At 37.8% G+C, this 14,070-nt stretch overlaps 1 protein-coding gene across 2 annotated transcripts in view; it reads right to left on the minus strand.

Annotated features, from left to right (window-relative positions):
• Znf451 (zinc finger protein 451) overlaps positions 1-14,070 on the minus strand; it is a 72,378-nt gene that overhangs the window by 31,405 nt on the left and 26,903 nt on the right. For both annotated transcript variants that reach the window (XM_040729623.1, XM_005075418.4), the window contains exons 4-10: positions 12,491-12,616; positions 10,303-10,414; positions 8,901-9,051; positions 8,071-8,197; positions 4,894-5,059; positions 4,118-4,265; positions 1,072-2,654 (exon numbers count right to left, since the gene is read on the minus strand). In XM_040729623.1, the coding sequence (XP_040585557.1) occupies positions 1,072-2,654; positions 4,118-4,265; positions 4,894-5,059; positions 8,071-8,197; positions 8,901-9,051; positions 10,303-10,414; positions 12,491-12,616 (2,413 nt within the window). The remainder of the gene's footprint in view (positions 1-1,071; positions 2,655-4,117; positions 4,266-4,893; positions 5,060-8,070; positions 8,198-8,900; positions 9,052-10,302; positions 10,415-12,490; positions 12,617-14,070) is intronic.

Consider the following 14,070-nt stretch of genomic DNA (forward strand, 5'->3'; position numbering starts at 1 on the left):
AACTATTTATTACTCGAAATACTATTGAAATGCTACTTTACAAATAAACAATTTAAAGAACAAAATATGAACCATAGAAATTGTACTTTATCAGCCAAAATTTATTTGATCTTTTTACTCTACCTTTTACAATTCACCAGGTTAATATTCAAAAGCCTACAGATTTACTGTATCTAGCCAAAACAAAATTAAACTCTTAAATAGCATAAAGAACTATTCTGTTTACTTAATCCAGCCATATGGAGGGAAAGTTCAAAGGAAGTATACAGGAAGGAGTTCACCTCTCAATTTCACACCCTCAATTCTAGTTCTACTTCTAATCACCAATTATTTATTACAAAGCTATGTTGCAAAGTAATCTTAAATTACATTTATGATTGCTCATATTTAAAGAATGGGCCAAGCTGGGCATGATAGCTTGTGACTATAATCCCAGCACATAAGGGGCAGAAGAATGGGCACAATCTCTAGACCATCCTAGGCTAGAAAGTAAGCTCCAGGCTAACCTAGTCTAGTGTGTGAAATCTTGTCTTAAAAAAAAAAAAACCAACAAACAAAAATCTCTAAAGTAAATAAATTTAAAAAACAAATAAGAACAAGCCCAAAGAGATATAAAAGCAATTCACCTAGGGCTAGTGATGTAGCTTATGATACAGAACTTGCTTAGCATGTAAAAGGCTAAGCACAGCACAGCACGCACAGCACAGCACACACACACACACACACACACACAGATGTGTGCACACACAACACACACAAAGATACTGATGCACGCACACAGAGAAAAACCATTTACTTTTTAATGAACCTTCATATTTTCAGAAAAATAGGATTTTAAGGTTCAGAATGACTTTAAGAATCTTTAAGAAGGAGTAGCAACACCTATTATTTCTCAATACTCTCATAAAGAGATCTCTATTATTACATCCACACATAACCCTGAGAGTGCACACTGGTTGGTCATGAGCCGACACCCTGGTCTCAGCATTCCCTCAGCTTTTGCTGGTGAGTAAGTACACACACTAAGTTCCAGTGAGAGGGAGAAGCTTGACCCATGCTATAAAGCCATACCTATGTTCTGGCAGCCGGTGTCCTGCTCAGCTCCTTTCTCCACGTCTGAGTGTTTCTGATAGTTTGTCTGCTTCGGTTTTTTCTCAGCAGGTGACACACTGGCAGCAAACTTGCCCATGCTTCCTCTGTCTGAGCTGCCATTAGTCCCACTGGGCTTCTGGCAGGCGCCATGTTTTCTGTGGAAGTGCTGCTGAGCGCTCTCGGCGTTCTGAAACGCTTTGGTGCAGACGCCACACTTGATCACATACTGCTGTTCCTCGTCACTTTTTTCTCTTCCATGCACTTGGTGGACGTGAGCAGCGATGTCAGCTGAATTCTGTGCTGTCGCTGAACACAAACTGCAGCGAAACCACAGCTTACCTTTATCTAGCATGATTTGAAGACATCTGTCATAATCTTCCTTTCTGTTGACTTTGCAGATGTAACTCTCGTGACAACCACAGCTTAACAAATCACTGGTCTCTATTATTTTAAAATCATCCTCAGTTTTAATTGAAGTTGTAGTTTTTTCTGATACAAACACATAATCTATGCTATGGTGATCCTTATAATGACTCAGAAATGCTTCTTCCTTATCAAAAATAAGATCACAAAGCCCACAGAAGTACTTAACCTTGATCTCATTGTCATGCTCATCCTGGCAATGTCGGTACAAAGTTTCTATTTTATGAAAAGTCTTTCTGCAATGGGCACAGCTGTACCTATGAAACTGGTGACTTGTCAAGGACATGCAATGCTGTTTTACACATTCCTGGGAATCAAACATATCTTCACAAATCCGGCACTGCCACCTGCCCCTTGGAGGACTACTTGTCAGGCAATGATCAACAGTAATGGGTGAAGGTGATTTGTCAGCATCCAAATGACTCACCACAGACGACGATGGCAAGACTTCATCTTCTACCTCATCCATCTCATAAAAATATCTATGGCCATTATGAAACTCAGTAATGTGTGCCATGATGGCATCTTTCTTTATTAGCTCCTTTTTGCATGTCCGACACCAAAATAGAAAGTTATTTAAATGTGCTCCTCCATGAAACCGGCTCATGTGTAAACGCATGACCCCTGAATCTTCACACACCTTTCCACAGACCACACATTTGTAACACATTGTGTTTGCTGAGAAGACATGCCTTTCTACTGCATCTTCACTAGGAAAGCGCCGATTGCATTCACAACACCAGGCTGTAACTGCTGAATTCTGTCTCTGCACACAGGCTGCTCCTCCATGGCATTCGCCTCCTAAATTCAGCTTCTTTTTTGGAATGACACAATCCTCTGCACTGGACTCTTTAATAGGCATAATTCGTTTAAGCGATGAAAATTTTGGTTGATTGAATAAATGCAAATCACAAGGAGACTTACTGCCTTCACTGATATGGCAGTAAAGTAAGACCGATTCTTCCATTGAGTTAACAACTGTGATTTTGTGTCCTGAATTTTTGTGACTTTGGATGCTGGTTTCATCTACCAAGACCTGGTTGCAATCTGAACAATAACCTCTTACTATGAATTCTTCTGCAACCTGAGTAATACTTTTCTCAGCTATAGCTACAGGTCCAGCATTTCGACAACGAACCCTAATTTGGATTAAAAAAAAAGTATTAAGTTTTCTTTGCTTTATATAATAAGAATTTTAAAATAACAATGTAAATAAGTGGTAAAAGGTATTTTTCAACAAAGCACTTAAGTGATACTTCATTATCTTAAAATACTTCTTTATCACCTCTATTTTATCTCTCTAATCCATATACAAGGGGTTAAAAGTGGAATCAGAAGACTAAAATTATTAAGGCAAAGCCGGGCGTTGGTTGTGCACGCCTGTAATCCCAGCACTCGGGAGGCAGAGGCAGGCGGATCTCTGTGAGTTTGAGGCCAGCCTGGTCTACAAAGCAAGTACCAGGGTCTACAAAGCAAGTTCCAGGATAGCTTCCAAAACAATACAGAGAAACCCTGTCTCAAAAATCCAAAAAAAAAAAAAAAAAAATTAAGGCAAACTTTAGAAAATTTCAATCAGTATCAATACACTGATAAAGAACCCTGAAGCAAATTAGATTTTAAAAGGTCATTCAAATAGATGAATGAACACTGTATAATTCTAGTCAATATTCCACTCTTTTGTTGCTGTTTTCTGCCTTTATTGTGGGCTTTTTAATTGATTAATTTATTTAACTGTATTTATTTACTTAATATGTGTGGCTGTTTTGTCTACACATCTGTTTACTTCTTGTGTGTCTGGTGTTGGTGGAAGCATCTGATCCCCTGGAAATGAAGTTACAGACAGTTGTGAGCTTCCATGTGGGTGCTGGGAATTGAACCTGCGCCTTCTGGAAGAACAGTCATGATACGCTCTTATTCACTGAGACATCTCTCCAGACTGTTTTGTTTTATGTGTGTATGTTTGCCCCTGCCCCCCTCCCCATTTTTGTTTTTTGTTTTGTTTTGATTTGGTTTGATTTTTGGAGACAGAGTTTCTCTGTGTAACCGCTCTGGCTGTCCTGGAACTCTTTGTAGACCAGGGTGACCTGGAACTCACAGGGATACCACCTGCCTTTGCCTTCTGAGTGCTAGGATTAAAAGGCATGTGCTAACACCACCCAGTTTATTCCCCTTTTGGACAGTTTCACCATGTAACCAAGGTTGGCCTTGAACTTGTGATTCTTCTTCTTCAGCCTTCTAAGTGCTAGGGTTATAGGTAAGCACCACAACTACCAGCTCTACTTATTCAGAATTGATTAACTTATGTCAAGCATATGCTCTATCCATGTTTGCTTTTCTGCTAAGAACAAGACTCATTAGTGAGAATGCCAACTCACATGAAGAACCCCTCTGTCTTTTGGCTACCATTCTGCATCTCCATGCTTCCCAACTATACTTCTCCCACACCTCCAACTTCTCTCATTATGCTAGATTTGGTTACTTTCCAGGAAAACTACTTGTTTTAAAGGAGAGTCACACAGAAAAGAAAATACTTGCTGAACCCTTCCACTATTGAAAAACTCACCATGACTTATTTATGGCTTAAGTTTAGACCTGTACAAACCTGAAATGGGCAGTGAGCTCCATGTGGGAACGCAGAGTCTGGCGGCAGGCCACACACTTAACTTGAAATGGAACATCTTTGCACAGAGAGACCAAAAGTTTCTTTGCAAAAGATGGAAATGATATTGGATGTGCTGTTACCTTATCATCTGAAAGACAAAATAAACCATAAGTTGCAAAGCAATTTGAACAGAGAGTAACCCCATCTTTCTCTTCTTTCCCTTTCTGGACATCAGCTAAGTAAAAGATAGTTAAACAGTTAGTAATAATATAAGGGAGACCATTTTTTAGTCTGAAATACAAAGAGTGCCTTCTACTGAGATTAAAGAAGTCTTAAATTCAGAGGAAGATCCAATTTCCCAGACCTCCCAGATAATAAAAACACTATCCTGTATAGATGGTTTCTTCTCATCCCTCAAAACAGGTAAAACATAGCAGGGTGGCAGTGGTACCTTCTTTGATCCCGGCACTCAGGAGGCAGAGGCAGGCAGATCATAGTGAGTTTGAGGCAGTCTGGCCTTCATAGTGAGTTCCAGGTCACCCAGGGATACAAAATAAGACCCTATCTTTTAAAAAAAAAAAAAAAAAAAAAAAAGGAGGGGGCTAAAACATTCACAGTTACAAATAAACATTTTTTAAAAATAAGAGTTTAAGTAAAAGCATTTCCTTTTTATGGTTCTAAACTGATAAGCACAGTTAAAAAATGTTTTGAAAAGTATGATAATTTGCAAAGGCATAACTCCTTTAAAGAAATGTAGCAGTCACACACTAACATACCGCCTAGCTTAAAGCTCTGACGGAAATGACTCCGGAAATGACTCTTTGCAGACATATGCTTCAAACACTCGTCCTTGGTAGTGAACAGAAGAAAGCAGTGTGGACATGCAAAACACTGAATGACCTGAGGAGGAAGGCTACTGCTATGTCCATCGGCTGCAGCTACCTGAAAGAAAAGGGAAAGCCATGACACAACTCAGATCAGTGTAAACCCACACAATAAAAAATTTCCAATTTTAAAATTAGTATTTGGAAAATTTCATACCAATGCTACAACTAAAATCAATACTCAATACATTTTTTTTAAATTAACTTTAAAACTTCCAATTTTATTTATTTGGAAATTTTCATACCAATTTTTAACTTTTCTTCCCTAAGTATAAATTATGTAACTTTTACCATTAACAAGATACCATACATAAAATTTAACCCTTTTCTCAAAATATTATGAACATCTTTCTTTTATACTAAATTTATTTTGATACGCTTATCATTTCTGATAAATTCATGTATAATATATTAATACACAAACATGACCATAGTACACACTTCTGAATGCTTTTTTCTCTCTACCCCAAACTTAACTGATTACTATAAATATTTTTCAATAGCCTTTTCTGTTTAATGACTTATAATCATACTAAGAAATTTATGAAGGAGAATGCTTATATCAAATGCTATCACCTCACAAACTTTAATTAGCTCTTTCATTCCATAATAAACAGCAATTTCTAAAAATCTACTGACATCAACTGAATCCATACTTCTTACTGGCTGTCAACTGGCTGACAGTGAAGATCTATTCTGAATTAGTCAAACACTCATTGTGAGTTTCTCTAGTTTGAGGTCTACCTCAACCACCACACACTATAAACAGTAATGTTGCAAACAATGTTACAAATATACCCCTACCTGTCTTCATTATTCCGAGCAATGCTATATAGCAAGAATGTGTGCATATTTGAAAACTGAAAGATATTGCATGATTACTTTTCAAAAGGCTCTATCAATGTATGTATAACCTAGCACTGAATGAACCTAGCAGTAATAGAGACTAGGGATCTTTTTTATTTCTTTTCAATCAAGTAGGCTTACATCCATTACTATTTTAATTTGCATTCCCTACATTTCTTGGGAAATTTGGGTATGTTCTTTCATGAATTTCTCACTTGTGTCCTTTAGAATTGTTTTCAGTTTTGTTTTCTAAGACAGGGTTTCTCTGTGTCACAGCTCTGGTTGTCGGGGACCTCACTCTGTAGACCAGGCTGGCCTTGAACTCACAGAGATCCCGTTTCTGCTTCCCAAGCTCAACTGATAGGAATCAAGGTGTGCACCACCAGTGCCCAGTCTTTTCTCCATCTTTAGCAGTGCTATGCTACTGGAAATTACTTCTTTTACTCATTCTTCATTATGCAAATACTTCCCCAAACATCTATTAATGCTTGCTTACGGCCACTTGAAAAGTTTTCAATAGTCAGATAGGTAGAGCTTTTGTTATCTGAGACAGAGTCCTACTATACCACTTATGTCAAACTCTCAGAGACTCAAGAGATTTTCTTGCTTTAGTCTCCTGAGGCTGATGTAGAACACACAGGTATGCACAACCATTCCTGGTTAGAATTTTTTGTGGCATCTAAACACTTGGTTTAGTCTCCTCTATCCCAAAGTAAACTTAAAATTGCACACTATAAGAAAAGGTATGTGTGTGCTTGCTGTAAATTTCCCTTCCTATTAACTATCCTTACAGTAATAATCTTAAAATATGCACCATGTCTTCTGGGAACTTAACAACTGAATAGTGCTTATGAGACACAAGAGGAGAGGCAGGAAATTCACATTTATACTGAGAACATGTCAAGACCACAATAGGATTCTGAACATGTTTCTCTGAGTCTCCCTTATAGCAACACCATGAGGCATTATTTTCCTTTTTAGTTATCACCAACACTCCCACCATCTCATAAACAAGTTATGCTCCTAAAAGAGACCAATCAGAGATTTAAAGCTAGGTTTGCACCTCTGGCTCTTTTCATTATTCCCTCATATCCCTCGATTGTGTTTTAATTTGACTAATGCCACAGAGGAGAAAAATCTAGGGAGGACATTCTGAATAAAGGCATTTACTATCAATCTCCAAGTTTCTCCTAATTTAAGAATCTTAAGAAACCATTTTTAGTTCAATTCCAGGTTACAAACAGATCCAAGGTAAAAACTGTTTAAAGGATTTGCTCAACAGAATCCAAGAATTCTACATAAAATTTTACTATATTATATCTACTACTAAAGAATGTCATATCTGTTGAGCGGTGGTGACACATGCCTTAATTCCAGCACTCAGGAGACAGAGGCAGGAGGATCTCTGGGAGTTTGAGGCCAGTCTCGTCTACAGAGGGAGCTAGCTCTAAGACATCCAGGGCTACATAGAGAATTCCTGTCTCAAAACCTCCATGCCCCATAAAAGAGTATTTGCAGAAACCATCCCTGGAAGAAGGAATAGGAAATAGAATGTCCAGTAAGTCAAGCTAGAAAAATTTCTTCTTATGTTTTTGGTACATTAAAATAACATACCACACAAGGGACAGAGATATGGCTCAAAAGGTAAAAGTGCTTTGCCACAGAAACTTGGAGACATGAGTCTGATCCTGTAAACCATGTAAAGTTGAGAGAACCAATAGAATTTGAGAGCTGGAGAGACAGTTCAGTGGGTAAGAGTGTAATGCGAATGCAGAGGACCCAAGTTCATTACCAGCACCCACACTGAGCAGTTCATACCTGTAACTCCAGCTCAGAGGATTCAACACTTTCTTCTGGCCTCCAAGGTGTACACACACACACACACACACACACACACACACACACACACACACACACACACACACACACACACACACACACACACACTCACTTTTAAAAGATTTTCTTTTTAAAGAATCAGATGAAATTCCCAAAATCACAGAGCATGCATAATAAGGTAATTTCATATACCACAGAGCAAGGTAATTTCACGTACCATAGAAGGAAGAGTTTATTGATAATCTTGTCATTTTATTTTCAATATTTAAACTTCTTATCTTTATGTGCATCATTAGTGACTGCAAAATTAAGAACATAAAAAAAACTACACCAACTCCATGTTTACCTAGAAAAAGAATATCTACTCATAGTACATGCTCTTACCTTAGCAAGAAGATGATCCCTATACTGCTGTTGAGTAGCAAAATGTTCATAACATACAACACAAGCAAAGGAATTGGCGAGAGGTCCATGTAATGTAATTGTTGGATCACATGGGGAGTGATCAAACCTACACAACCAAGAGAAGTATATCAGAAAGATCTACTTCCAGGAGAGAAGCAGTTTGCTTTGCTATGAAGCTGACCCACATGAACACAAAAGACATAAAACCCTTTCTGTGCTTCTGCTGGAGACATCTGGGAAGGAAAACTGGCTGGATGCCCCAAACTCTGAATGCCCCATCTCTCAGCTATCTGAAAAGGAGACTGACTGCAGAAAACCTCTGCTTTCTCCTGATCTACTAGACAGAAGCTCAGCTAATCAGTAAATGTAATTCTGTAAATGTAAATTCAGTAAATGTAAATCAGTAATTGTAAATTCTACCCTGGGTAGAATTACTTTGGAATGTTATACCAGATTATATAAAATAGACAAAATACCTGTAAATGCTCTGTCTCCTGAAATTTACTTTTCTAGGCTGGATTTCTCTACAACTATTTCAACTGAACTGCAATGCTAGAGAACAATCTAAAATTTTACTCAGCTTTCTAAAAAACCTAAATATAAATTACATATCACATATCAAAATAGCACAAAACAACTTTCAAATATTAAGCTAAATTATATTAGTAAAGATATATCAAAGTTCATTTAACAAAATCATTTTAAGTACTCTAGATCGGATCTCCAACACTACAGAAAACAAAATAACGTCCCCCGCACACCCCCAGAAGAGTAACCTTCAACATCTGAATTTGGAGGATACTACTTACCTTTTCAAATGTCCTAACAGAAGGTGCCCATTGTCAAATTCCTTATTACAGTGCATTATAGGACACAAAATTGGCTTCTCAGACCTCCTCATTCTGCTTCCACTTTGGAATGATTTTTTTCTCCCAGAATTAATTGCACTGTTTTTGAGTCCTATAACATCATAACAAATTCTTTGGTTACTATTTTCAGATAGCTGTGCACTGGGCTGGGGTCATCAGAATATAATGACAAAATAATAGAAATTAGAGCATAGTACCAAGTAGTTAATCCTACTTATAACTAGGTGTTCACAATCTTTCTTTTCTTTTCTTCGTTTTTGTTTTGTTTTGTGTTTTGTTTTGTTTTCAAGGCAGGGTTTCCCTGTAGCTTTGGAATCTGTCCTGGAACTAGCACTATAGACCAGGCTACCAGGCTGGCCTCGAACTCACAGAGATTCACTTGTCTCTGCCTCCCAAGTGCCAAGTGTACCACCACTGCCCAGCCTCACAATCTTTCTTAGAAAATAGCTTTAAAGTAAACAGGTATTGGGATACACAAACATGCCTGTGTGCAAACACAACCAAGCTCCCTCATGTATGGAAGCCAAAAAAGCTCTTTCCCTTGAATTCTTATTTTCCATTTAATCTAAACTGTTCAACTTCTAGAAAATTCCCTGTGATGGAAGTGACATGGAAAGTAAAGTTCTGCTACTAGCTCTTGAAAATTCCAGAATACTTACCCAGAGAAAAACTGTTCCTCGGTGGTCCTTCCAGGAAACTCAAAGAAATCAACAAAAAAAGGCTAGCCAAGCTTTAAAACAATCTCACGGGACAGCACGGGCCACACTGACGAACCACCATTTTCTCACTTTGAATTCCAACTGTCACACACCTCTCCAGAGACACATGTAATACTTTATACCATGCTTAATAAATATCTAAAGAGCTCAAGGATGACCTGTCTTATTCACATTCAAAATAAACCTGTACCAAAGAAGTTAACAGCAAAGTAGGCCATTGTAAAACAGGCCACAGTTATGGAGCGACATTAGTATCAAGCTAAATGTGTGTGTGTACATGTACATGTTCATACATGTGCACACCACATGTGGAGGCCATAAGAAAGGCATGGGTGTCCCTTTGGTATCTTTCAGAAGCAAGGCGTCCTCGGTTGCCTGAACTTACTAAGTAGGCTAGACTAGCTGGCCCATGAGCCCCCAGGATCTCCTGTCCCTATCTCTCGGCACCATGCCTGGCATTTTTGATGTAGGTTCCAGGAATCATACTGAGGTTCTCTTGCTCCATCCCTAAAACTAAATTTCAGTATTATCTATGTTTGCTAGCACTGGAATCAAACACACACACTTTCTACCTTAAGGCTCCCAAGAAGTTCAGGAACTGAAATGTGGTTTGTAATGGATACCTGACATTTTTAGCCACTGGTCCACACACTGTCTTGCTGCTTCTGTTTCTGAATGCCCTTGAATAAATTCCAATTCTTGTAAACCATGAGCGTGCTGAAAATCAAGTTTTTCCTAAAGATAAAAAGAAAAAAAATTATTTGACTTTTGGTAACTACTGCTTCTTAGGTGAAAGATTTTGATATATCAGTGAAAATATTGAATACTCTATCCCAAGAACTCCTATCTAGAAAAGTATACCAAAGATTACACATATGTCAAAATAAAGTCACGTGTACTGCTCTAAGATGTTGAGCCCACAGCTATTTGCACAAAGTTTGCTATATATTACATCTCCAACAATAGGGAGGTAGATAAATCACAGCACAAAAACTTGATGCAAGTCAATAAACAATGACCAAACATTTTCCATGTTACAAGAGCATATTTTTGTGTGTCATCAAATGATATTAAGGACAAAATGAAGGAGTCATTCATTTCAAATTATATAAACTATACCTGAAAAAGATTTTTAAAAGGCTAAAAACAAGCTAAATATTATTAAGGCAATAGTGTAATATAACTATAAAGAATTGTTTCCATCTTTAAAATTTTAGACATTTTCGAATTTTTATAGTTTTCTATACAAAAGAGCTTAGTAAATACTTGTTCAATGAGTAATATTAATATCAGACACTCAGTAGTATTGCAACATGGCAGAACAAAGCATCTGTTACCATCTACACTGAAAGTTGGCGTACATTTTCAAAAAGAGCTCAATACCAAAGTAGGATTAGCCCACTGTGTAGTCTCCACTACTACCTCTCACCCCTGCTGCTGTAATATCAGAGCACCCACAGACAGTCTAAAGCTTTATTTACAAAAATCCACAAACAAGTACATTATGACTCCTGAAAATACATGTATGTATTTAACTCTTCCCTATCCACATTTCATATGTATATAGATGTGATCAACTTCTTATCAAAATCTTCTGAAAAAGCTGCACCTGTACCAACACGTACTAACTTTCTTCTTCTTAATCCCTTAACAATATAATGAAACAACTATTATATTGTACTAGGTATAATAATTAACCAGAGTCAGTAATTCAGGATTTTTCACCATCTACAGAATAGTGAATGACCTATTTAGCCATATAATAAGACTTTCCATAAGAAAGGGTGTACAGGATAGTTTTATGTCTGTATGCAAGCCTGTAGGGCATTTTCTTAATGGTGACTGATGAGAGGGGGTCCAGCCCATTGTGGGTGGTGACATTCTTGGTCCCAGGTTCTATAAGAAAGCAGGCTGAGCAAGCTAGTAAGTAGCAACCTGCCATGACCTCTGCATCATCTCCTGTCTCCAGACACCCGAGTAAACCAAATAAAACTTTTCCTCTCCAACTTGCTTTGGTCATGGTGTTTCATCACAGCAAAAGAAACCCTAAGACAAGGGTAAGGGAAGAGAAAAAAATTGACCAAGACTTCAATATGAAGACAATTAATAAATATTGTTCCAAAGGACAGCTATAAAGAAATCTCAAGAATGTTAACATGTACATATTTAAATTTTCTAAGTAAGCATAGAAATACTGGCTTTTATACAAAAATTTAAAAGTATCTTTCCCACAGAACTTCTAAAGTCCTAATGTAATAAAGTGATTTTTCTAAACACAAAGCATATATCTCAACTTCACAAGCCACCAGTTTCTTACTATATAATCATTGCAATAAAATCTTCCTTAGTAATAACATTATCAGGGACTAGAGGGATGACTCGGTGAGTAATGTGCCACAAAAGCATGAGGACCTGAGTTCACACCTAGGACCCACAGGAAAACCAGGCATAAGGGCATGTGCTTATCCCCACAGAACTGGAAGAGTCAGCAGGCAAATCACTGGAGCACACTGCCCAGCCAGCCTCGCCTAATCCATGAGATCCAGGCCAATGACAGACTTGTCTCCAAACACAAGTAGATAGCTCCTTAACACCCAAGGCTGACCTCTGTTTCCACAGGCATGCACATGCACACATATAAAGCACCACAATTCACAAACACCAAAACAGTTAGAAGACATTCTCAATGCTAATATTTCCAAAGTAGAATTCTTCAAAAATTCTATTATTTTTCTCTCTTGGAAATATCTTTACCTCTTCATTATAAATAATTCTATAAATTAACAAATCCCAATTAAATTAGACACATACCCTGAATGCTCTATTCTTTTCTTCTTTTTGTTGTTTTTCCACTTCAACATGACGGGCAAGGCGAGCCAATGTTAAAGCAACTTTGTCCTTCTGATGGTCTATATAGTCTTTATGTTTAAAATTCCCCTATAGTACAAACAAAATAAAACAATTTTCATTCCACTTAATATAAAATTAGCTCTTAGACAATAAACATCTACTTACCAGTTATTATATTCAAAAACCATTTACTTCTGTTATAGTTATAAAAATCTTGTGTGTGTGTGTGTGTGTTTGTACTGGAGGGAGAGAGAGGAGGAGGGAAGGGAAGTGCGCTGGTCTTTGTCTCCTGAGTATATATTGTATTTTATTGTGATATTTTGTAATTGATATGCTAACAGAAAAGAAAAACAGAATCAAATAAAATACTCATTTAAGGGGCTGGAGATAGTGACCAGTGGTTAAGAGCACTGGCTGCTTTCTAGAGGACCTAGGTTTGATTCACCGTAACCACATGGTGGCTCACAACTGACAGTAACTCCAGTTCCAGGGGATCTGATGCCCTCTTCTGACCTCCAAGGGCATCAAGAATGCTAGTGGTGTACAGACATATAGGCAGGCAAAACATCTATATACATAAAATAAAAATAAAACACATACATACACATAAACAAGCAACTCAAAACTACAAATGGGAAAAAGGGAGAAAACATAAATAGGCAATAAACAAAAAGGAAGCCAAAAGAAAAGCAACAAATAAACAATAAGAATAAATATGATATTAACCCAACTATGTTAATCTCTCTACATGGCAATAGTCTAAATACACCAATTAAAAGATACACCGTTCAAACCTTAAAAAAATTTTTTGAGGGCCAATGGGATTTCTCAGTGGGTAATGCTCTTGGTACCAAGCCTGAGCAACCAAATTTACCCAGAGCCCACATGGCAGAAATAGAGAACCAGCTCACACAAGTCCTCTAACCTCCACATGTGCCAGAGCATGACACACTCACACATACACGCAAAATAAATATGTAAATAAAAATTGAAAGCAAGATTCAATTATATGTTGTTTACAAGATCTTCCTTTAAAGATAGAGACACACAGAAATTAAAAACAAAGGGCTAGGGATTTAGCTCAGTGGTAGAGTGCTTACCTAGCATGTACAAGGCCCTCAGTTCAATTCCCAGAGGCAGAAGAAGGTGGGGAGGGAGGGGGGAGGAGAGGGGGAAGGGAGGGAGGGAGGGAGGAGGAGAGGAGGGAGAGAGAGAAGAAATTTGCTAACACAGAGGTCAGAGGTTGACTTCAGTTGTCTCCTCAATTGCTTCCCACCTTTTTGCTTGTTTTCGTAACAATTTCATACAGGTACAGAACATACTCGGTCAGTCACCTCCAACTGGTTTATTCACCCCATCCTATTCTTCCTCCCTTCACACCCCTTCTGACCCCTTTCCCCTCCCGATTACTCCCCCTCCTACTTCCTTGTTTGTTTGTGACTCACCGATTCTTATTTTCTTCTTACAAATAAACAAAAGGAACTGACTACCAGTCTTTAGAGTGAAGTGAGAGACACTGCTGGAAACGGAGGGAAAGTGTA

This window comes from Mesocricetus auratus, unplaced genomic scaffold (assembly GCF_017639785.1).
Source record: "Mesocricetus auratus isolate SY011 unplaced genomic scaffold, BCM_Maur_2.0 Super-Scaffold_100021, whole genome shotgun sequence".
In the NCBI taxonomy this organism is placed as follows: Eukaryota; Metazoa; Chordata; class Mammalia; order Rodentia; family Cricetidae; genus Mesocricetus; species Mesocricetus auratus.